The 23,122-nt window shown below is 40.6% G+C and overlaps 1 protein-coding gene across 3 annotated transcripts in view; it reads right to left on the bottom strand.

The window, feature by feature from the left end:
* Nucleotides 1-23,122, bottom strand: part of Plce1 (phospholipase C, epsilon 1) — a 269,999-nt gene that overhangs the window by 129,915 nt on the left and 116,962 nt on the right. For all 3 annotated transcript variants that reach the window (XM_005407528.2, XM_013506159.1, XM_013506160.1), the window contains exon 3: nt 19,127-19,443. In XM_005407528.2, coding sequence (XP_005407585.2) covers nt 19,127-19,443 — 317 coding nt within the window. The remainder of the gene's footprint in view (nt 1-19,126; nt 19,444-23,122) is intronic.

Raw genomic sequence — 23,122 nt, 5'->3', positions numbered from 1 at the left:
AAAGAACAGTTTGTGCTTATATTGTTTGATCCATCTTGCATGCCTATATCTTATAATCTGCACAACTACTTTGAAGATAACAATATGCAATATATTAACTGTTGTTAATTTCCTATTATCTTATTTTGCAATTCTCTATCATTGTTTTTCCTCTTTAAAATAAAAAAAAAATAAACTAAACTTTTGGAATGATAGAAATTCTCTCTCACTCTCTCAATGCATGTGTGTGAATGTGTGTGAGACAAGATCTTGCTATGTAGCCCAACCTGGTCCTGAACTTTCCTTCTGCTTGAGACTTCCAAGTGCTGAGATTACAAGCACGCACTAATGTGCCCACCTGGAAATAGTTTCTCTAGATCATGGTTGTAATTATGTAACTGTGTACATTCTTTAAAACTTAAACTGTATGTCAAGAGGATTCATTTGAATTTCTGTAAATTTAAAAAAGAAAATAATTGAAAAGGTGGTGAGTGAAAAGAAAGGTTCAAAGAAGCCAAGTAACCTACTAAGCAACTTGCTTACAGTCATCAAATAGAACCAGGAGCTGAATTCATATCATCTACTTTCAAGTTCAGTGGGTTTTTTAAAAATTGAGAATAGACACATGCCTAGAAAAGAGTTCTTCTTTTTCTTCCCCACATAATCTCAGACAGAGTGGAAATCCTAAGTGCTGACCCCTCTCTTCTTATCCACATATCAAGATAAGCCCATGAAAATACAGTGGTGCCTTTGCTCATGAATTCAGTTCTCTCCATGATTCTGGTTGCAAACTGACTGGACAAGAACTGAGTCAAATTTTCCTATAAGGTCAACATGAACCTAACCACTGAATTTGATTTGATTCTTGTCCATTTTGGTCTGTAGCCAGAATCATCACAAGAATCAAGTTCGTGAACCGAAGTACCACTTGTATACTCAACATCATTAGCCACTAAGAGAAATCAAATTGAAACCATGAGCTACCACTTCATATCTCGTAGAATGGCTATAATCAAAAAGACAGAGAACAGCAAATGCTGATAAGGACATAGGGATATTAGAATGCTCAAGCACTGTACCATGTAAAATGGTACAGCTACTCTGCAGTACAGTTTGGCAATTCTTCAGATTGAACACTGAATTACTGTATGACCCAAAAATTCCAATCCTAAGTATAATACTAAAAAAAAACCCAAAAAACCAAAACACGCAAACACAATTTTTTTTTTACTCAAATGTGCATAATAAGCTGGGAATGGTGTCACGTGCATGGAATCCCAGTTACTGAGAAGGCTGAGGCAGAGGGATTGCAAGTTTAAGGCCAACTTGGGTAATTTAGCAAAACCCTGTCTCAAAATAAAAACACAATAACTGAAAAAAGAGCTTGGGATGTAGCTCAGTGGTAGAACGTCCCTGGGTTCAATACTCAGTACTGATAAAACAAAAAATTTCCTAATAGCATTATCTTAATAGCATTATTCATAATAACTGCAAAGTGTAAACAACCCAAACGCTATCAAATGATAAATAAACAAAATACGGTATAAACACACATGAAATATTATCCAGCCATAAAAGAAATGTATGACTGTTACAACATGGATGGACCTTGAAAACTCTGTTAAGTGAAAGAAGCCAGACACAGCAGGATACACGTGGTATGATTCTATTTATGAAATGAGACAAATGTTTTTCAGGGAGGAATGAGGAGTGGCTACTATGAGAAATGGGGTTTCTTTCTGAGGTGGTGAACATATTCTAAAGTTGACTGTGGTGAGGATAATACAACTCTATGAATATACAAAAAAATGACTGAAGTGTATATACCTTAAATGCTTGTATTTCTACAGTATGTGAATTCTACCTCCATAAAGCTATCATAAAAATCAGGCTGAATACAAACAAACAAAATAAAGAAATGTTGCTAGAAGCGGAGCACCACAGAGGGCAGGAGCCAAGCATTCTGGGACAGGGAGCCCCACCTCACCATGCCTCAGTGGAGCCCTTCCTCTCTAACTCTCACGTGAAAGGCTGGCTAGAGATCCCCCTCTCCCACCCAGGTAGGCTTCCTCTTGCTCTTGGGGATGCAGCTGCTTCTTCCTGGGTGCACTGTGTGGCTGTGACTATAAGGCCAAGGGTGGATCAGCTAGGGTACCGGTTACCTCAAAAAGATGGTGATAACACTGCTTCCTACAGTATACGTGATATAGCAATGGCAAGACTCTCATCAATGCCCATTCCATAGAATGCAAGTCCCTGAGCCCAGGGCAAAGGAGTACAGCAAGGGGATAGTGTATATAAGATATTTTGGATTCAGGGTTTGTATTAGTCTGATTTATATTGCTAGTAACACAATATCACAGACTTGGTATGTTAAAAAAGAGGTTTACTTTGGCTTATAGTTTTGGAGGTGCAAGGTCAAAAGGCCACCTCTGCTGACGGCTTTCTTGCCAGTAGAGTCCTAAAGTGGACATCACATGGCAAGAGGCAGGGAAGGCAATATGTATGTGCATCTTTACCCCTCTTCCTCAAAAGTCACCAACAGTCAATGGTGGGAGCTCTACCCTGACGACCTTATCTAACTCTATGGACCACCCAAAACTCCACCTTGGAACATCATAGAGATTAAGTTCCCATCTTCTTAATAAAGGGGATAAAATTTAAACCCTTGGGCACAATCAATCCACATGCAAACTACAGGGGAATTATAGTTATGCCCTGCTTACCTAGGGAGGTACATTCTGAGAAGCATGTCGTTAAGTGATTTTGTCATTGTGCAAGAGTCATGGGGCCTACCTAGGCAACCTAGATGGGATAGTCTAATAAACATCATGGCTAAACAGTATTGCCTATTGTTCCTAGGCTGCAAATCTGTGTAACACAATATTGTACAGAATATGCTTAAGGTAATTATAACACAAGGATAAGTATTTATCTAAACATAAAAAGGTACAGTAAAAATAAGTAGGTGATGGAAAATTTTCAGCTTCATTATAATCTTATGGGACCACTAGCATATACACAGTTCACTGTTGACTGAAACATCTTATGTAGTACGTGGCTATACTTAAAATTCACTTTATATATTAAGCTTCAAAAGATTGCAATACCAATAAATGACATTTATTTATCCCAACAACCCTACCTAGAAGTTTTTACCTCATTTGACAGCTGGGCAAACGGAATCATAGAATGACTTAGTCACTTGCTTGTAGGCCACCTAAATGACTGCAGCGGGGATTCAAATTCTGCGAGATCAGACTGGAAAATTAAGCATGTGTCGGAGACCATTTGGTTTAGCCCTTTGTTTTCTGGGGCAGAAACTGATGCTCAGAGAGGCTAAAGGATTGTTTTAATGATACAGCTGGTTAGACCAGAACGAAGATTTCATTTTTTTTTTTTTTTTTTTTGGTTTTTCTCCGGTACCGGGAACCGAACTCACGACCTTGCGCTTGCCAGGCAGGCGCTTTGCTGCTGAGCTAAATCCCCAGCCCCCAGAATGAAGATTTCAGACTCACATTACTGTCACAAGTTTCTGTGGCCTTTTCTGATCTACAATACAGATACGAAAGAAACTTCCTGAAGTCAAGATCTCAGAGTTCAGAGTTATCTAACCTAAATTCTAAACTATCCAAAGCAGATGAGTATATATTGTTTTCAAAGGATTTCCAAAACAAATGTTTTCAAAACTTTCATGGCATTCAGCCAATAGAATGCCATGATCTTTCCCTACTGAACTCATGTTGCCAAGAGAAAGGGAATCATTGTATGAAGTATTAACTTCCTATAATACCAGCCATTGTCATGTCACTAGGTCCCCTTTCTTAGAGTGAAATTCTGAGACCTACTGTTCCCATCTCATCACTCATCTGAACTCCTTTACACAGGAACTTCCTTTTTGTTTGGAGGAGTACTTGATCTTCAGGGTGTGGACACATAGTCCCTCAGTCACAAACTCCTAGAACTAGAAGAGCACTGTTAGAGGCTATCTGGAATCTGGATGGGCTCACCATCTTTTCTCTCTAAGGGATTCTGAACTTGGGAGGAAGGTGGTAGTCTTGGCCAAGGGTGGGGCAGGGTAGGTAGAGGAGAGAACACAGAATGTTCTTACAGCATATATTCAGTTTTATAAATGCTTTCTTTCATGCTATCAATGATATTTTGAAATTTCAAATCACATTAAATGTGAATATGATGTCTGCCTGTCTTTTAAACACTTGAAGGAAGGCATGGGCTAGGAAGGTTGAGAAAACTTTACCTTAGGTGCAGTCTCTATAGCCTGTGGATCCAGATGCAGATAGTAGAATCAGTCCTAATATCAGCACCACTATGCAGCATCCTAATAGTCATTCACAGAGCCCACATATGTGTGTTAAACTGTTCAGAATGTGGCCTGTTTCCCAAAACATCTAGATGGCTTCGAAAAGGTGATCTTAAAGTGTGATAGTACTGCAGACAAGGATATTTTCCTTAGCTAGCCTAAACACAAGTAATCCAGAGCTACTAGTTTTCTAGAATTATTATCTTCATCATTAGTTATTCATCAAGTGCTAGACCCTGGGTTAATTGCTTGGTAAACATATTCCCCAATTCTCCCCTATATATTAATGGGAGTTACTGGTCTCATTTTCAGATGAGGAGACTGAGGAATAAAACAGTTAGGAAACTTGCTTGGGGTCATACAGGCAGTCAGTGGTAGACCTGAGATTTGAATTCAAATCTCACAGCCAGCACTCATGTCTGATGTTACCGTTTTGTGTACTCTATGAACACTGCCCTCCAGGACTGTACAGTCTTTGTTGCATCTCACAGTCTACAATGGTGAATTGTGCAGGCTGACAGATGTGAAAGGGCCATGAAGTAATTATGGGGAACCAAGCCCTGATGGCTAAAAGGCCTGGACACTACTTGATCTGTCAGAAGGACCTACTAAAAAATAAAGAGCAGAAGCTTATCTCTTAGTACTGTCACAGAGATGAAGAATGAATATGAAAATCAAATGAATGATTGTAGCTGTTTGTTAATAGTTGTTACATAATTCCCCTAGAAAAGGATGGGAAATGATAAGCCAAAGTAGGATACTAGTTTTGGGTAGATTTTTATTAGCAGAATATCTGATTCTCTCATTGGCACAGATAACAAAAAGTTACTTGTATCTGACTGCTTAATAGGTATCTTGACCTGTTTGGAGTGAGACTAGTTACTAAGTTTTTATGTCTGGTTTAAATTCTACTTGAGTACCATTACGTGTTAAAACAGTGTGAAGTAAATGTTTTTGTGACTGTTACAAGATGTTAATAAAACCACACTGTAAGATCCAAGAAAAAAAACTCTGCCTTTGAAAAATGAAGTTTTATGCCAAACTTTCCATGGACTTAGTCTGCTTATCTCATCCACTGGTTGGAGACCAAGTTATTGAGCACCCCAGGAGGGAAGCCCGTCTTGGGTTTATGTGACAGCAAAGAGCATTGGTTTCAACTGACTTAGAGAAGTAGATTTCAGAGGAAGGGATTTGACAAAGTTGTTAAACTCAGTGGAGGCAGAAAAGGAAAGCTGGCTGATTATGTATCTGAGCACTGTCATTTTGAAATTCGTGTTGGCATCCACAGTATAAATACACTTCAGTATTTTTGTTAGGATTGCCAGAAAATCAGCAAGTGCTCACTTTCTTTGGCCAACAAAAGCATGACACTCTGTGCAAAAATCTTCTGCACGTTTATAAACAAGAACATTTAGAAAATCCCCTCTTGCTGAGAGATATGATAACAGATAAATTTAACTGGGCTGTAAAATAAAGCAGATACTACAAATACCGTTGGGTCCATCAAGCGCAGAAAAAGCTTTATGTTTCTCCTCTGCCACAAATTTATACTTATGTCTTCCTATTTCCCCAAATACCTTCCCTGTCCCATGTTGGTCTGAAGACCAGGTCTGGTCCTTTGTTGGCTCTATCTTCTCAAACAAGCCTTGCTTATCCATTACCTGCATTTTCTCCCATTGCACCCTCGTTTCCAACACAGCCTCTATGACCTGCAGTGTGACGACGCTCTGTAGCGTCCTTGACCTCCTATACAACTCTCAGGCAGAAAATTTGCTCCCTCACAGAACCTTCCAGTTACTAACAGACCCCACTGGATGATCTTGACTAGGAGTCGGCCAACTTTGTCATTAGCCACATGACAGATGTTTTAGACGTTGTGAACCAACTGATCTTTGTTGCAACTCCATCTGACCACTGAAGCAGGCACAACACATGAACAAACAAACATGGCTGTGTTCCAGTAAAATTCTACTCATGGGCATTGAAATTTGTTTCCTATAATTTTCACTTCTCACAAAACATTATGCTTCTTTTGATTTTTTTAAAAAATTTTTGTTTTTTTTCCAATACCGGGAATCAAACTCATGACCTTGTGCTTGCCAGGCAGGTGCTGTGCCGCTGAGCTAAATCCCCAGCCCCTCTTTTGATTTTTTTTTTTTAAAAAACACTTAAAAATATAAAAACCATCCTTAGTTCATAGGATGTACAAAAACAAGTAGTACAGTAGGTTTGGGTTGACCTAGGTCAAACTTCCAACACAAACCAGGAGTTTTGTCCCAGATTTGCAGCCAGCCAGTCAGGCCTGTGCAAAATTTCTCCAGGTATAAGAACACAGAACACGCAGCCTGTTCCAACACGAAATGACCAGACCTAGTTTTACTTGCCAAAGTTGCAAAGAACCCAGATTCACCTTCTAGACAATCCTTCAAATACTGAAATTCAGCTATCCTGACCATCCTTGTGGTCACCCACATAGGCAAAAAGCTCAGGTTTCTTTAACTGTTGTTATATGCCATGGTGTGTATGTATGTGTGTGTCCTCTGCTCTAGTCTGTAGAAATCCTCATGCAAATGTCAAGTCCAGACATAATACTGCGGATATACCCAATTTGGGCGAGAGGAGAGCAACAGTATGGTATTCTGTGCTGTTTGCCCTTGTGAACTCTCTATCAGCACACTTCTCAACTTCCCTGGCTCAGGACAACGTGATACTCATTTTGTAAATTCTTCCCCTTTGGTTTTCCTTGTCCACAGTCCAAACCCGTTGTGATGCTCATGTTCTCTTTCTCACTCGGTCCTTTTATGATCTACCATGACAGCAGGTGTTTTCAAGGCTTGATCCTTGAAGCCTGTGATCTTTTTCTTCCTTGATGTCTTAACCAACAGCTTAGTTCTCCTTGCTCACATATCTGTATTCTGTAAGGATGAGTCCATATCTCTGTAGCCCCAATCTATACAACTGTGCTAGGCTCATACATCCCCTGCATAGAAATCTTACTTTACTCTCACTGTAAAACCAGTATGTCCCAAACTGGATATTTCCTCATAAGACTATGACAATGATGATGATAACAAATGATAATAATATCTGGCAGTAACAACAGAAATAGAAGTAGCAGCTACCACTTGTTGAAGACATAGGGTATACCAGCCACTGTCCTAAGCTGATAATTATCTCACTAAATCTTTATAACAACTTATGAGGAAACTACTATTAGCTCTCTTTCACAGCTGGGGAAATGGGCTGAGAGAAATGATTTGGTCAAATCCACTGCTAATAATAAAGAAGGGAGTGTCAAGATTCAGACTCTTGTATGTCTGAAAGAAATCACATGTTCTTGACCACCTTAGATGGTCCTTGTAACTATCTGAATGATGTCACAGGCTCTGTGTGGAAAACCTGAAGTCAGTCTTGTCTCTTCCCTCTCTTTTAGCCTCTCTACTCAAATCAGTCATTGACCCACTGAGATTCTTTCTTCTAAATATCTAGAAGCCATTTCCCCCTTTTATTCTTACCACCGCCCTGAACCAGACCCTCTCACCCTCTGTGATACTGCGACTCTCCTCTTGTGGGTTTTCCTGCACCCAAGTTCCCTCTCCCATCCATTATGCAGCATCTTCCCCAGAATAGCTTTGAGCAAGCTGGTGACCCTTGAAATGTCTCTCTGCTGTGTACTCCTGTGCCACACACTCATTTGGTCATTTTACCACCTCAGTACTGTTCAGGCCTAACCAAACTGAAGCTTGGAGGCCTCCTTCTGGGGGAGGCAGGTGGGGTATGTCAACTGCTGTGTAATTTAAATATTTTGTATGTGTCTTTTGTTCCTTAATTTTTTTAATTTTTGGTAGTTTCAAGAAAAGTATGTTTTGTAAAGCTAGAGAAAGACCAGAGAAGTAAGTTCAGGTTAATATATTTGTGAGATGGTGGTAAATCCAGTGTCTTTCTTGCTGGAGAACTTTAACGAGAACTGAGGTGCTTGAGGGGAAGAGAGGTATCACTCTAAGGGAACTGAGGTATCACAGGGGCTGTGAGCACCTAGGGAAGTGGGAGAGGAGTGTGGTGGCTGGAGATGTCAACAACTTCTTGGCTACATTTTTAGTCCAGGGCTAATCCTGTATGTTTTCTGCTCTAATAATGTACACAAAATTTTAGTGTCTTTATAACTTATAACTGTAGAAAGTGTATGAGAGGGAGGAAATGAGCTTTAGTGAGACTTTGGAATCTGAACTGTGGCATTAAGATCCCACCTTGTAAATCCATGTGGCAGCGGAGGAAGTACTTAGGCCTCGTGGTCCACAGCAGAGGACTTAGGGCCCAGACCTCCCCTTCCACCACGGGGCTCCCAGGGACCCCATGCACTCAGTATTTTTGTGAAATGCTGCATTCTGGGACACTCCCCACATCCATTAATGTAACAAATAACATGGGAAGCTCTACTGTGATAAAAACAACTTCCCTATCACTGTTTGCCCACTGTGCAGCTTATGTGCTAGACCACAGGCGCTGCTTCTCCACAGAACTTATACTGACATCCCACAGAGCTCACACTGGGAGCTGCTGACCTGGTCTCACTAAAATCCCTCCAAAAATTAGCACTTCATGCCCCCTCTTCTCCACGATAATATTCATTTTTGTAACTAGATGCAATGTTGTTTGTGTTGCAATATGGCAAAGAGTTTGTGCTCTGGGGTCTACAAAAGCCCGAGTTTCATTTGGCTTAGCCATTTTCTGGCTACTTAATATTGGGTGAATTATATAGCCTTTCTATATGTCAGTTTTCTTATTTATAAACTAAAGCTTTCAGGGGCTGGGGATTTAGCTCAGCAGCAAAGCACCTGCCTGGCAAGTGCAAGGTCGTGAGTTTGGTTCCCGGTACCAGAGAAAAACCAAAAAAAAAAAAAAAACTAAAGCTTTCAGGATTATGTGAAAGCTAAATGTGATTAAAGACATATGTGTTTGTCACAGTATGAGCACAAGGCAGAGAAGCAGCTGCAGCTCTACTGTTAATTTCATCGTCGTCATTGTTAAAGTTGTCTATAAATGTATAGAAGAAAACTTAGATATCAAGTAGTTAATTGTCCAATTAGCCAATTTTGTCTCCTTTTATAGGATAATTTCACTTGCATGTTTATTTGTTTTAAGAAGGTGTTTCACAATTATCTCAAGTATATCTGGAGACAAACAGAAATATTTGTTGTACGATTGTAGAGTTAAGGAAACTCATATCTAGATTAAAAATTCTCCACAAAGAAGGGATTAATGTTTCAAAACCATAAGGCTTTCCATTAATTTCCACTTGGTTTGACATTCCTATCATCAACTTGAATAAGTATAAATGGAACATATTTATCAAAACCAAATATGAAAAATATCAGGAGTGGTAGCTAATTCAATACACAGCTGAATTAATTTTAAAAATTACTTTCATAGGTTTGAATGCCCCCAAATGAAAATTCAGCAGAAGACAGACTTCAGGAGATAGATTTCAGTTTGACATAAGGAATAACTTTTAAAGGCTCACCATAATAGGTTTGTTGAAACAAAGTCTACCTTCGAAAGTTTTTAGCAAAAGCTAAGGTAAGAAACTGCAATGGCGGTATTCCTACATTTGGTGGCTGATGTCAACATTTAACCTTATCTCCCAAACTTCATTGATGTCAAAGTTCACAGCTTTTCTGGGAAAAGCCTTCCCACACTGCACAGCTCTGGAGCCTTTAAGAACCCTCCTGGGGGCTATGCCAGTGCAACTCCTCCAGCTCTCAGGGCACGCACAGTCTTTGTCTCTCGTTGGCACAAACCACGCTTAATACCACTTATTGAAAACCTACAATATGTTTGGTCAATATATATTGACTGTCCCAGTAACCACATGGAGTTGATAAAATTACCCCATTTCATAGATAAGAAAGACAAAGTTGTAATCAATTTATATCACTTCCTTGCTGAGTGCCCCATATTAAAAAATGAGAGAACCTAGACTCATATTCAGACTTAACATTAGAGCCATCCCCTTCCCATGAAACCACGGTCCTTCTCTAACCACAATCTGTCACATAATTATTAATTCTTGGCATTTCTTTTACCTCATGTGTACATTTATTCACTATTTTATGTCTTGCATGCCTTGTAGTACACTGTAAATTTCTCAAAGGAGCATATCTTTCTTTTTTGTGTTTCTAATACCATCTATTTCAATAAATATTTATTAATATCAATTAGTATTATTCATTCATTAACTACTTATTTATTGGGCATCAGCCATACACCTGCACTATGCAAAGAACCGGAGATGTAACCATTAACAAATAGAGCAATTTCTAGTCTAAGGAGGTAGGAAAACAAACAAACCAACCAACCAAGGTCATGGCTTCCTTGTCTTCTGAGTTAGGATAAAGATGAAGAGAAGACAACAACTATGGTATGACCAAGCGAATAAGGTCTAGGGCAGCAGGGGCAGTGAGTACAGAAGCCATGTAAAGGAAATTAGCTCAGCATGTTCCGGGAACACAATGAATGTCTGTGTGTTTGGAACAGAGCCAAGAGACAGGGCAGTAGAAAGCTGGGTTGCAGAAGGCAGGAGCAAACTCATGCACAGTCTTGAGCGACTGGGAGACTTTCGGCGAGGAGGCTGATTTCATGGGTGCTGGCTGGAGAACGGGTAATAGGGTATCCAGGATGAAACTCAAGATGTATTTTCTAGGTAGAACAAATGAAACTTGCTGATGATTTAGATGTCAGGGGTTTGGGGGAAGAGGAAATCAAGGATGACCCCTGCCAGGAACAGTGACCCAAACCTGTAATCTCAGCACTTGGGAAGCTAAGGCAGGAGGGTCATTTGTTTGAAGTCAGCCCGGGTAACTTAGCGAGTTCAAGTTTGGCCTGGACCACATGGCAAGGCCCTACCTAAAAAAAAAAGGCTGACTCCTAGGACCACTTTTTGCATTTTACACACAGATACTGAAGCAGTTAGGCTGCACTGAGTGAATGGGACAGGTACTGGAGATACTGGGTGGAATGGGAACAAGGGAGGGAGAAGGCAAGATTCGGCCCCTTAGACATACCTTTTAGACACTCCTAGAACAGAAGCTCTGTGAGGCAAGAGGCTTTGCCTGTCTTGATCTGTGCTACTCCCCTAACTGTGCACAAAATGGCACTTAAGACATAAGTGGGTATGAGAAAAAAAGCCAAGGGGAGGCACGAGAAGGCAGCTGGATTTATGGATGTTTAAATCTTTTGGGTAAATGCAGATCCCTGGCAAAGCATAAATACATTCCTCTTTGGCTCTCATACCTCAGTGAAGATATCTGAGAGAGTGGTTTTTCAAAGAGTTGAATTAAACATCCTAATAGGGTCAGCTAATGCAGCCCTGCAGAGAGGCTCAAGATCCGTCTCTCACTAAAGCTTACCTGGTCTTTCCCATGTGTTCAGGTTTGTTCAAGTGATCTCCTGGGCCCTGGGGAGCAGCTGTGCTGTTTCTCTCAGTCACGTTTACTATTTCTAATAAGAAAAATGATGATGATGGTAATAATAATGCCCACCTATGTCCAAAGTACTATCCTCTTGCCACCTTCCATTGGATCCATTTTTACTTCCACCAGTCTCCAGATGAAAGTGTTAAACTTAATGCTCACCTGAGACCACACATGTCTAACCTTTTGGCTTTCCTGGGCCACACTAGTGAAGAGGAACTGTTTTGGGACACACACAAAATATATAATGTGAAAAAATTAAAAAAAAAATATATATAAATAATGCAGTTAATGGAAGTAACAAAACTCCATTTATTTTTAAATTTTTTATTATAACTTTGAATAAATAGATTCAGCTGTAGAAAGTGCAGGAGGCTGAGACAGTGCTGTCCTGCAGCCTCTCCTGTACAGTAGTTCTGTCATTGCCCATGCAGTCCAGCTCAAGCGCTGTGCAACTGAGCATAAAAGTTCCACTAGAAATCATACGGTAATGTTAAAAATTTATGATTTTATGCGGCTGCAGGCAGGACACACCTGTTTTAGACAAGAGAAGAAGTTTCCAACAGGTCTTCTCCATTCTAAGGACCGTTCTCTCAAATCCATGGAGATGTCACATTTTCAATATCAGAAAGAGAGCAAACAGGCTGAGTCAAAGAGGAAGTCAACAGTATTACCCACAACTTGAAATAATGAAAACTCAGGATTCCTGAATCCTGTTGTGCTGAATCCTGTTGTGAGGAAAATGGTTTCATTCCAAGTCAGGGAAATGAATTCAGGAGGAAAGGGTCCTTCAGCTTTTGATTCAGTAGCACCAAATAGACAAGCCAAGACCCTGGTTCTGAAGCCAGAACACCTGGATTCAAATCCTAGCTCTGAATCTATAGATCGTTTACTTAGCCTCTCTGTGCCTGCATTTTCTTACTTATTAAGTGGTTGGTGGTCATTATAATAAAATTATAATAGAATTTGTTAGTACTAGTTATTTTGAAAGTACAGGGTTATAAAATATTTTTGTAACCAACATTCAGTTATTACTGTATTTCCAGTCTCTGCTAAATCCCTCCACTTGTATTCTCTCTGAGCATTCACATAAGCATCTGAGTAGGAACTATTATTACCTTCACTTAAAGATGAGGGTTTTGGTGGTTGACTCCGCATTAGACAGCTGTGATGGTGAACCAGAACCCAGGCAACCTGACTCCGCAGCAGCACCTGAATGATGAAGTGCTATCACGCCTCTCTTATGTCTCACTAGCTGTTTGCTGAGGGTCATTGTGAATGAGAAGAGTCCTGGGAATGCTGATTGCCAAGAACTGTGAACCAGGATTTGCTGTCAGTGAGCACCAGTATCGATGGGCCACCCACCGGAAGCTTGCTCTCAGAATGTCATGGGGCATAGTTGAGCTTCTGTGATGCAACTGCCTATCGTACTTTCGGGTGTTTTTTAAATGGGGGTCTCTCTGTGTGGTCTAGGCTAGCCTCCAACTTCTGGATTTGAGTAATCCTCCTGCCTCAGCCTTCTGAGTAGTTGCAACAACAGATGTATCACACTTGTGTCCAACATGACAGTATTTGTCCAGAAATTTCTGGAGTAAAATGTCTGTTAACCCATGCATGTGAGATAAAATAGTCTGAGAAAATAATACAACATTGCTCTCAAAGGTACACCCCCTGGGAGAGGTGCTCTCATCAAGAAGAAAGTAGCATTTCCTAGGTAACCTAAGCTTTCCCTTCCCAAGAAGCTTCTCCGCACTGTACCCCATGTGTGCTCTCATTTGAGGAAGAAAGTTTGCACAGCAACCCTGAATACAGGATTCGATTGGCTGTCTCCTTTCACAAAAAGGGGAAAAGCTTTGCTAGGAAACTTTTCTTAATATGGCTGAATATACAACTTCAAAAGCACTATTTTTTTTCAAGGCATTTCAACCAAAGGAACATATTTGGCCACGAGGACACTGCCACTGCCCAGACCATTATCATATGCTGTGCTTTTTTCTTTCTGAATAGAAATGGCCTTTCTTTAGCTATGACCAGGCTGACATCTAGGTGGTGAAAACTGCCAAACTGACCCTCATCACTTAGGAAGGATATACTGAATCCTGACAGGAAGGACCTAGCTCAAACAGCATCTTTTCCTGGCCAGATAGTTTATTTATTCTTATTGCTTTTTCCCAGGGAGTTAAGCTGCACCTTGGGGTCTTCATAGATGGAGTGGCCTTTAAACTGGTGAACTGACAACTGGTGAAACCTACTAGATGGAAAGAACATGTGACAACTAAATGTTTCTTTGGGCTACCCAAGCCTGTCTGGCTAAGGGGAACAGTTTGGTAAGTGCTCCTCTTGATTACAGATAAGGTGGGTGGGGGAAAGACACCCAGGGCCCAGACCCAGATGCAGAAGCTTCTGGGGTCCCACGTTACTATGGCCTCAGTCTAGGGCTCATGACCTGTCCTTGGATCAGCCAGTCCAAAAGAGGACCTAGATGCATGGTCTTGCCAAGAACCACTCAATAAGCAAAAACTTCCCTCTCAAGGCACAGGAAAAAGTGAACCTGCCAATGGACTCTTAAAGCTGAAAATGATTCCCCGGCCGTAGATATCCACAATCTGTCACACAGGAGAGAGCCCAGCAGTGTTGTGAGCAGTGACAGGCTATACAGCCACACCTCTGTATGGCTGTCACTTTGGTGACAGATTTTGAGAACTAGCCATGGATGCAGACAATGAAGAGTTCCAACCCCAACGGTCATCACAGGGTGAACAATGTGACAAAGGCAGAGGCTCTATCTGTTAAGGAGACTTGAGGAGTAGAGACTCAGAACTCTGACCCCAGAATCCTCTGCTCTCCTGGCATAGCTCCCCATGGTGCTTCTTAGTAAAAAATGGGACAGGAAGCAAAGGAGGTGAGGGTGAAAAATTTCTATCTTCTTCTCATCTCTTCTCAGCTGCAGGTGAACTCTTTGATAAAGAAGTAGGAAAAAGAAATACCTATCTTTTTTAAAAAAAGATAAATGGCTTGGAATTTATTATTGGAGAAAAAAGATCAAAAGCAGTGTAAGCTGGATAGAAGAAGAAAAAGGAGAGGGAAAAGAAAAACATAATTTGAGACTGTCAAAGCAAGAGACTTCATGGGTGAGCAGGAAGTAAAGGCAGAAAGAGAATACCGTCTCATGGGAGCTTTAGATAAACATATAGCCAGGGAGAGGGGTCCAGATTAAGAGGGTCCAGAAGGACCTGTCTCTCCAACCAAGTAAGCTTGCTCCCAGTGCAGATCTTGACTCCCGCCTGCTAAGGACTGCCCTCTCCCATGGGCTTCTGTGTATTTTTTTTTTTTTTTTTTGGTACTGGGAATCGAACTCACAACCTTGTGCTTGCCAGGCAGGCACTGTGCCGCTGAGCTATGCCTCTGGACCTGTGTATTTTCAAGAAGAAAAGGAGCCTGCATTAAGAAGTTTATGTGTTATACACTGCGGTCTTGTTGGACAACAGAAGGTTGGAGAGAAACACTGCTTCCGAGCCACAGTGCAAACTACCCATGATTTATCTCCTGGCCTGCCTTCATGTCAACTAAACCTTTCCAGTTATTTCATGGTTGTACTTTGAACAGCATTTTAGCCATACTTTCCTAAGAACAAACATTATGCAACATTGCCCCAAAGGCATGAGGAATTTTTTGTCCCTTTCCCCTTACCACAGTTAAGTCATTGTGTAAAAGACTTGATAGAATGTGGGAAACTTCTAGCTCACGATCACATCCTCCTGACAATCAGGAGCAAGCTACTTCCCACAGCTACGAGTCTTGCCATGATGGAAACTGTCTGGTTGTTGTCCTGTTGCCCTGTGCCACCTTCCCCATGATCTTCCCCTTCAAGGTCCAGCCCCAGACTCCAGAGCTGAGCAGAAGGAGCTCTGATCCCCACCTCGATGCCTCAGCCTGCACCACTCTCACTGCATGGACTTTCTGCCTTTTTTGGTAATCATTTGTGTCCATGCCTGGTCACTCTGGCCCTGCAGACTGTTAATTACTTTCCTCAGGGCACAGCACACTTCGTCCTCGTCCTAACAGGTGCTGGATAGACGGGAGCCAAGGACTGATGCGCGGACACATCACTCACATCTCCCCCGAGGACTAGCACTGCTGTGGTGGAGCTAAGGTTCTTTCTCTTCTCTGTAGGCTACTGCAGCATTCTAAGGAATACACATTTTCCCTCCCTTTGATGAAAGTGTACTTATTTTGTCTGTCCCATTTTGATAGAACTGAAGGATGGGCCGATAATGTTGTCAAGTTCCATCAGATATTGCCAATGTTTTATTTTTAAAACTATGTTTGACCAATCCTATGGAAAAAAGAGATGGCAAGAGCACAGTGGGTGCACACCACATACTTCTTGAGTGAATGAATGTAAGAATGAATGAATGATGAGAAAGGGACAGTAGAAGTCTAAACAATAGGAAACTGGATAAAAAAAATAGAAACAGAAAGAGGAACAGAAAAAAGAGAGATGCCTGAGAAATTTAGTGAAAAAGCAGACAGAGTGAGGGAAGACAGACAGGTGACCCAAGACTTCTTAAGTTCTAAATCAGCAATTCTGGTTTTATTACAAACTTGAACATTTAACAGGTAGAGAGCCAGTTGGGTGAGAAGACGCAGACCCTAAAGACAGACCAACCTGCATTTTGTGTGGCCATGGACAAGTGACACACCCTTTCGGAGCTCACTGCTTTCTTTTAAAACTTTGTATTCTGAAGTACTTTAAGATTTACATTTTTTTTTTTTTTGTAGCAGGAAAGTTGCAAAAACAGTAGAGTACCAGTACAGTGTACCCATCATCCAGCTTCTCTTACTGTTAATCATAGTGTAAGTATGAAAATAAGTAATACAATAATACTATACAGTATTATTACTATACAGTAATACTAACTAAATTGCAAGCCTTACTAGGGTAAGACATTTTACATTAATGTCTTTTTTTTTCTAATTCAGTATCCGATAGGATCCCACATTGCATTTAGCAGGTATTCTTTTTTATTTTTATTTATTTGTTTCTGTCTTTTTGAGACAAGGTCTCGCTATGCAGTTCAGGCTGGCCTTGAGCTCACTTTGTAGCCCAGGCTGGTCTCAAACTCACAAGGATCCTCCTGCCTCAGCCTTCAGAGTGCTGGGATTACAGGCGTGCACCACCACGCCTGGCTCTTAGCAGGCATTCTTATCTCTTCTAGTCTTGATAATTACTCAATTTTTTTGTTTTCTTTCATGATCTTGATACTTTCTGAAGAATAAAATGTCCCTAGATGTGGGGTTACCTGGTACTGGTTTCATAATTAGATTTAGGTTTGCATTTGAGACAAGGATGCCATAGGAATGATGTGACATGCTCTTCAGGGCACTGTACATATCAGGGGATATACACTGATAATCTCATTACTGGTCTTGTTATCCTTGATCACTTGGCTGAGATAGTCTACTACTGGTTTCCCACTACTGTTCTATTTTTCCCTTTGTAATTAATAAATATCTTGTGCAGAGTTGCTCTGAGCCCAGGCAAATATCCTGCCTCTTATCACATTTACTTTCACTCATTCATTTTAGAACACATCAGTGTTTTTTGCCTGTAATAAACACTGTAGGAAATCTAATTGTCATTTTCTTTTTCCTATATTTGGAACTCTCTGATAACTAAGAGCTGCTACTCCACCGCACTGACTGACTAATATTTATTCATTTTAGTATGGACTCAGGCATATTTATTTTACTGTATGGGTCAGAATTTAGCACTGTCATTACTTATTTTGCTGTGTATGCTTCATTTTCTTCATCTGCAAAACAGACATAATGCCAAGGGTCATAAGGATTAAATGGGATTAAGAATGTGAAAATGTCTGGTTTATTGTACCTACTATATAAATGCAAACTCTTTCCTAACCTTTCTTTCCAGGACAGAAAGCTATAATATTTAGAAGCAAAACCATTCTAAATAGGTGAAAATCTGAGTGTAATTAATCTTTTTAAATGCAGTGTAGCTTTTCTAGTTTAAGGTATACAAAACAACTGGAATTTAGCTGTCTTAGGTTTTCTGGTGGAGTTTATTTGGGATCTGCTTGTAATGACTATTTAAGAATGATTTTTAATCAGCATACCCATAATTTGTATGAAAATACATGCTTAAGAATACTTGAAAAACAGACTGTTCTCTTAAGTAGTTTAAGTGTTTTCCCAGAAATCTTGTTTATGTTCTGAAGTTGCTTAGCTAAACTATTTTCAGAGATAGTCCAAAGCAAGCCTCAACCCAGCTGTGGGTCATATCATCACTAGCTCTGAATTAGTGATATCACTGATTCATCTTTGATTCCCAAAGTTATAGCACTGAGTGGAAGAAATCCAAGTTTAATATAAAATTAGATTTTAAAAGTTCTGGCAATTCACTTTTAAGTTTAGGTCAAATTTTTTTTTAAAGGGACAAGAATAGGGTCTTAAAAATGTGAGCGTGAGTAGATATAGAAATTTAAAATACTTCATAAAATACAGTAAAATCCACTAATAAAATCACTCAGTTTACGGGAAGTTTCGTTTTCCAGTCCATTTTTATCAGTAAGGGAAATCAAGAATACCATTTAAAAAAAATCAACTTTGGGTCAGTATCGTTTGTAATCTTTCATGCAGACTCTTAGAGAGTCTGTCTCACTCAGCTTGGGGTGGGAACAGGAACCTACAGTTTTAGCAGATACAACCCCAAGCCCTGTAAGATGCTCCATCCTAAGTGTTCCCAGACTCCAGCCACACCTGTCCTCTTTAGAGTTGGCTTCTGGCTAGGTCTAAGAGGCTTTGAAGTGACTCTCTGGGGCTGAAGACATTCACAGGATGCAGAGGGGGGACGGGGGTGACCCATGTCCCTCAGTGAATAGCTTCATGGTCCTCTAAGCATGGAACCCCAGGTGTGTTGGCTTTTAACGTTCTGCTGAGGAATCTGATAATGGGGCAGGGAGTGGGCTAGCCAGATGTGGTTAGGGATCATGTTGTCAAAACTCTAAAATGTGATTGAGTCTCAAAAACACTAGTGGGAATGGGTAGAGGAAAGACTGAGGTTGCATGGTTGGTCACTAGAAAGGAGAAAGGTTGGTGCACTTGCCAATGATAGGGAATTAGGCTTGCCAATGATAGGGAATTAGGCTTAAGGGCAGGTGGCTCAGTGAGAAGGAGAAAGTGTGTTGCTGAGTTTAATGCCTGGAAAGAAAACCCACCATGATGGAAGTGGCGAGACAGAGAGATGATATCAATGACAGACAAACTAAGACAGAATTATGCTTAAGAATCACAAATGGCATTTCAAATACAAAAACATCCAAGAGTGGTTCCTTACCTCATTAAATCTCATCACAAGGTCTTCAAGGGCATTGTGCTCTCCGTTATGAGAGGTGAGAATTGATGCTGAGATAGATGCTTTGAGGCAGGGCAGGGAGCTCTGGCATTCTGGCGTGCCCAAGTTCTGGGTTAAGAAGCAAAGGTAGTCAACTGGCAGGACCCTTCGGTAAATATTCTGCTCCTGTTCCGTTAGGATACTGGCAACTTCTTCTGGGAACTGGATGAGGGGCTGCAGATCGATCAGTTCCTTGCTGATTCCAGCTGAACTTGAAGGGACGGCATTAGAGTTGGCCATAGAGGTACCTGGTTGGCGTTCTGAAATAAAGCAAGGAAAGTCATGGTTACGCTAAAGTTGGTATTCCCTGGCAGGCCATTCTTGAAAACCATTCAAAGCCTTGTAGGTTTCTTAGCTAAATCCTTTGCTTTGTGAATAGTTCTATACTATCTTGTTTGCTATGGAGACCTTTCTGATTATCTGTCTGTCTGTTTTCCTTCTTCCCATCACCTGTATAGTGGAGGTTAAGGCTTTTCATTTTCAGAAGTTGCATTAATATAGCACATAATTCTCCAGCCAGTTTACTATGACACTTTGTAGAGTGCCATTTGCTTCCTTATCCTTATCCTTATCAGGGTGAAAAAAATAAGCATGGACGTGGACATAGCCAAGTGAAATGGAAGAGAGAAGGTCATACACATATATGCATATTTCATGTAAACATGAAGGAGACCTGGGGACCCAGGAACCCAGGGACCCTCTGCCCAGAAGATCTCAGAACTTCATGGTATCATCAACTCTACACCCTTCAACAACTTTGATTTCACTGAGGTCCATTTGGGAGTTGTAAGAACAGACCTGCCTATAAAAGTAAGGAAGAATAGGTAAGAAGATGTATCTAAATAAATAAATCTTACTCACTATTCTACAGCTGGTGGCGGAAGGATGCAGGAGAGAAGGTGGTGGCTGCATTAAAGAGAAGTACCAAAGGCAGGGATTCCCAGGCTCAAAATGATTCCTTTAATTAGAAATACCATACATGTCTTTCTCTTTATCTTGACACCCTCCCAGTCTGCCTCTTATTGCCTACAACTCATTCTTTCATTCACTCATTTATCTACTTACCCATTCATTCACTCATTCATTGAACAAGCTTTGAAAAAAATCTATGATAAGCCCTGGAATAGAATTTCCCAAAGTATGGTCTTCAAAAGGCTGGTATTTGGAAGAAAAACCAGTTTTGTGGGTCTTCTAAGCTGGGGAATTACCACAGATGCATATCACACATTCTCTTCCTGGAGATGCATGAGGCATGCTGGTGCACCCTTTCAGGCTCTGAAGAGTCTTTCAGTAATGGACCCATTTACATAAGCTTAACCCAGTGTTCCCCAGAGCCGCACTACTACCTGTGACATCATTCTATGTGACTAGAATTCTTGGAACCTCTTCAGGAAATGCTGCCCTGGGGTCCAAGTTGCCCTCAGTCTCTATCCAGTGGAAGTCTTTCTTTCCCTGTAGATGCTCCTGGGGTGTTTTTCACATACCTCACGCTAGTGCAGGAGGGGGACCATGCACTATCTGCCCACAACCTTTCTTACATCCCTGATTTGCTTTCCATGCCCTCAGTGGCCCTTTGCTAAAATAAAACTGTCTACCACCTACTTGTCTTCAACCTGAACACCAGGCAACAGAAAGTTTATAGAAGGACTTGCTTAACACTCAGACCTCAGTATTCCTAGATGTCTTTTTGTATCTCTATTGCAGAAATATTTGTAACTATCACTCAAATGGCCTTGTCTCCAAGTTACTAAGCTCTGAAGTCACCATTCTTGAATGTATCCTCCCTTTCTCTCTAATATCAAAACCATAGCAACCACCAGGTTGACGTGGCACCTCCGTGAACGGTCTAGGTTTTGATATTCTCCCATGAACTCATCCTGGCCTAAGTAGCCCAACTGCCTTTGAAGCGTCCCCAAGGAAATGTTCTTGATGATACTTGCTATTTAATTAAGTGAGCTGCTCCTCTTTTGAGGAATGTGTTCGCCCTAGGCTAAAAAGAATTGTGAAGAAAAAGCTTTAACAGTTGAGCAACATTGCTCTCCACTTGTTTTAAGTATATTCCAAGTGAACTTTTCTCTTATGTCTTTCTTATAAAATCCATAGCATCCAAATGATTGCTTCTCTGACTGCAAAAGGCAGGTAGGTAGTGAGGAATTTATTCTAAGCATTTCACCCATCTTTTGGACCAAACTACCAAAAAGCAAAAAGTGGGAACTCCTAAAGTATATTTGGTTTTTCCTTCAAAAAAGTTAAAATAATAAAAAAGTTAAATAATAAGGTAGATTCCCAAATCTAATCAGCCTCACTCTCCAAATTTTCTGAATAATTTAGAAAGTAACAAGATTTCCTGAAAATCAAGTCAGAATGTGGCCCGAGGACAGGCGTGGACTGCATTTTGTGATAGTTTACGTACAGTGAAGTAAGCCACAGATAGAGAGCTCCTTTCAGATGTGACTGACTCTAAAACACAACTTCAAAGTAAAGTACTCTACAGGAAGTAAAAATAACTCCCAAATCTTAAGAAATAGCCACTTATCTAATATATGAGGAGATAATATAATAAAATAACATTTAGATGATATATCAAAAATGTCAATATATCTTGACATACAAATCACATGCTGTTACAATGAATGACAAATGTAGTGACCAGGAGAAAATGGTGATAAAGGGTATCTTATTTAAAAAAAAAAAAAAACCCGAATAAAAACATGAAAGAGAAGCCTGGTTAGTATAACCCTAATAAACCCAGTGGCTCATGTGTCTCAGTATAATCATAACTTCATATTTAAAGGAAACACAAATCAAAGCTTGAAACAAACGCAGTCCTTTAATGTAGGTTTCATTAAAACAGGGTTTCTTGGGGATTTGATACCATGCACCATAAAGAAACATCCCAACATTTTTCTTGGGACATAATTTTCTGTCCCCCAAGTCCCACCCTATTAGCAGTTGCTGTATTTTGTCCTTTCACCCTCACTGAGCCCTCCTCATCTCCTCCCCCTCCACATGCCACACCACCCCAGCACTCATCTATACACCAGCCCCAACCTCTCTCTCTGTAGCACTGGCCACATGATGATGGATTAAAGACCTAGAACAGTGGTGGGAACCTGTGGCACACATGCCACAGTGTGTATCACTGAAAGCTCTAAAAGGTTTGCCATCACTGATCCAGGAGCTCTGTGACCCCTGATGCATCCTTCACATCTGTGCAGCAAAATTCACAGAGTCCATGGAACACTAATTTTTTGGTGAAAGCCTTTTTTGGGAGATTTCTGATAAATAAATCATCTACCGTATTTACAGTCAGTGCTACCAACCCCATGTTCTGCTCATACTTATTCAACAGCAGAATATGGCTATATCTCCAGATACTGTCATGGCCTTGACGTTGGTACCATGAGACAAAGTAATTTCAAATTCTAGTTTTCTGCTCAAATATAAGTTTCTTGTACTATATGCTTCTATGGATTAACTGAGAGACAGTATTATTACACACATCTTATTCATAAGAAAACTATGGCTCATATACAGTCACATCAGTAGTAAGCTGGCAGCTGGCAGCTGGCATCTGAGCCAGGTCTGTTTCACTCCAGGGCTCGGGTTCCTAGGCACCTGGCATACTGTTTCATTGACGTTCCAGTTTATGGAAGCATCTCAAGAGATTTTAGTGTTAATTCCTGTACTTCTTTACTCAGAGCAATCTGGTAAATAGCCTATTTAGAGTCCATGGTAAGAGAGTAAATAGTTACTCAGGGAGTAAATAGTTCCCTTCCTCGATCAGCCTGGAACCATCACTTCAGCTTCAACATTACAACTGCTCAATACCATAGCACATGAAAACTTAGCCTTTCCTTCCTGCAAGTTCATAAATTAGTATTTCCCAAAGTGTATTTGTCTTGGTTACTTTTCTCTCATTGCTGAGACAAAATACCC

Source organism: Chinchilla lanigera, unplaced genomic scaffold, assembly GCF_000276665.1.
Source record: "Chinchilla lanigera isolate Chin_1 unplaced genomic scaffold, ChiLan1.0 scaffold00106, whole genome shotgun sequence".
NCBI classification, from domain to species: domain Eukaryota; kingdom Metazoa; phylum Chordata; class Mammalia; order Rodentia; family Chinchillidae; genus Chinchilla; species Chinchilla lanigera.
This window is presented reverse-complemented; position numbering and strand designations above follow the sequence as displayed.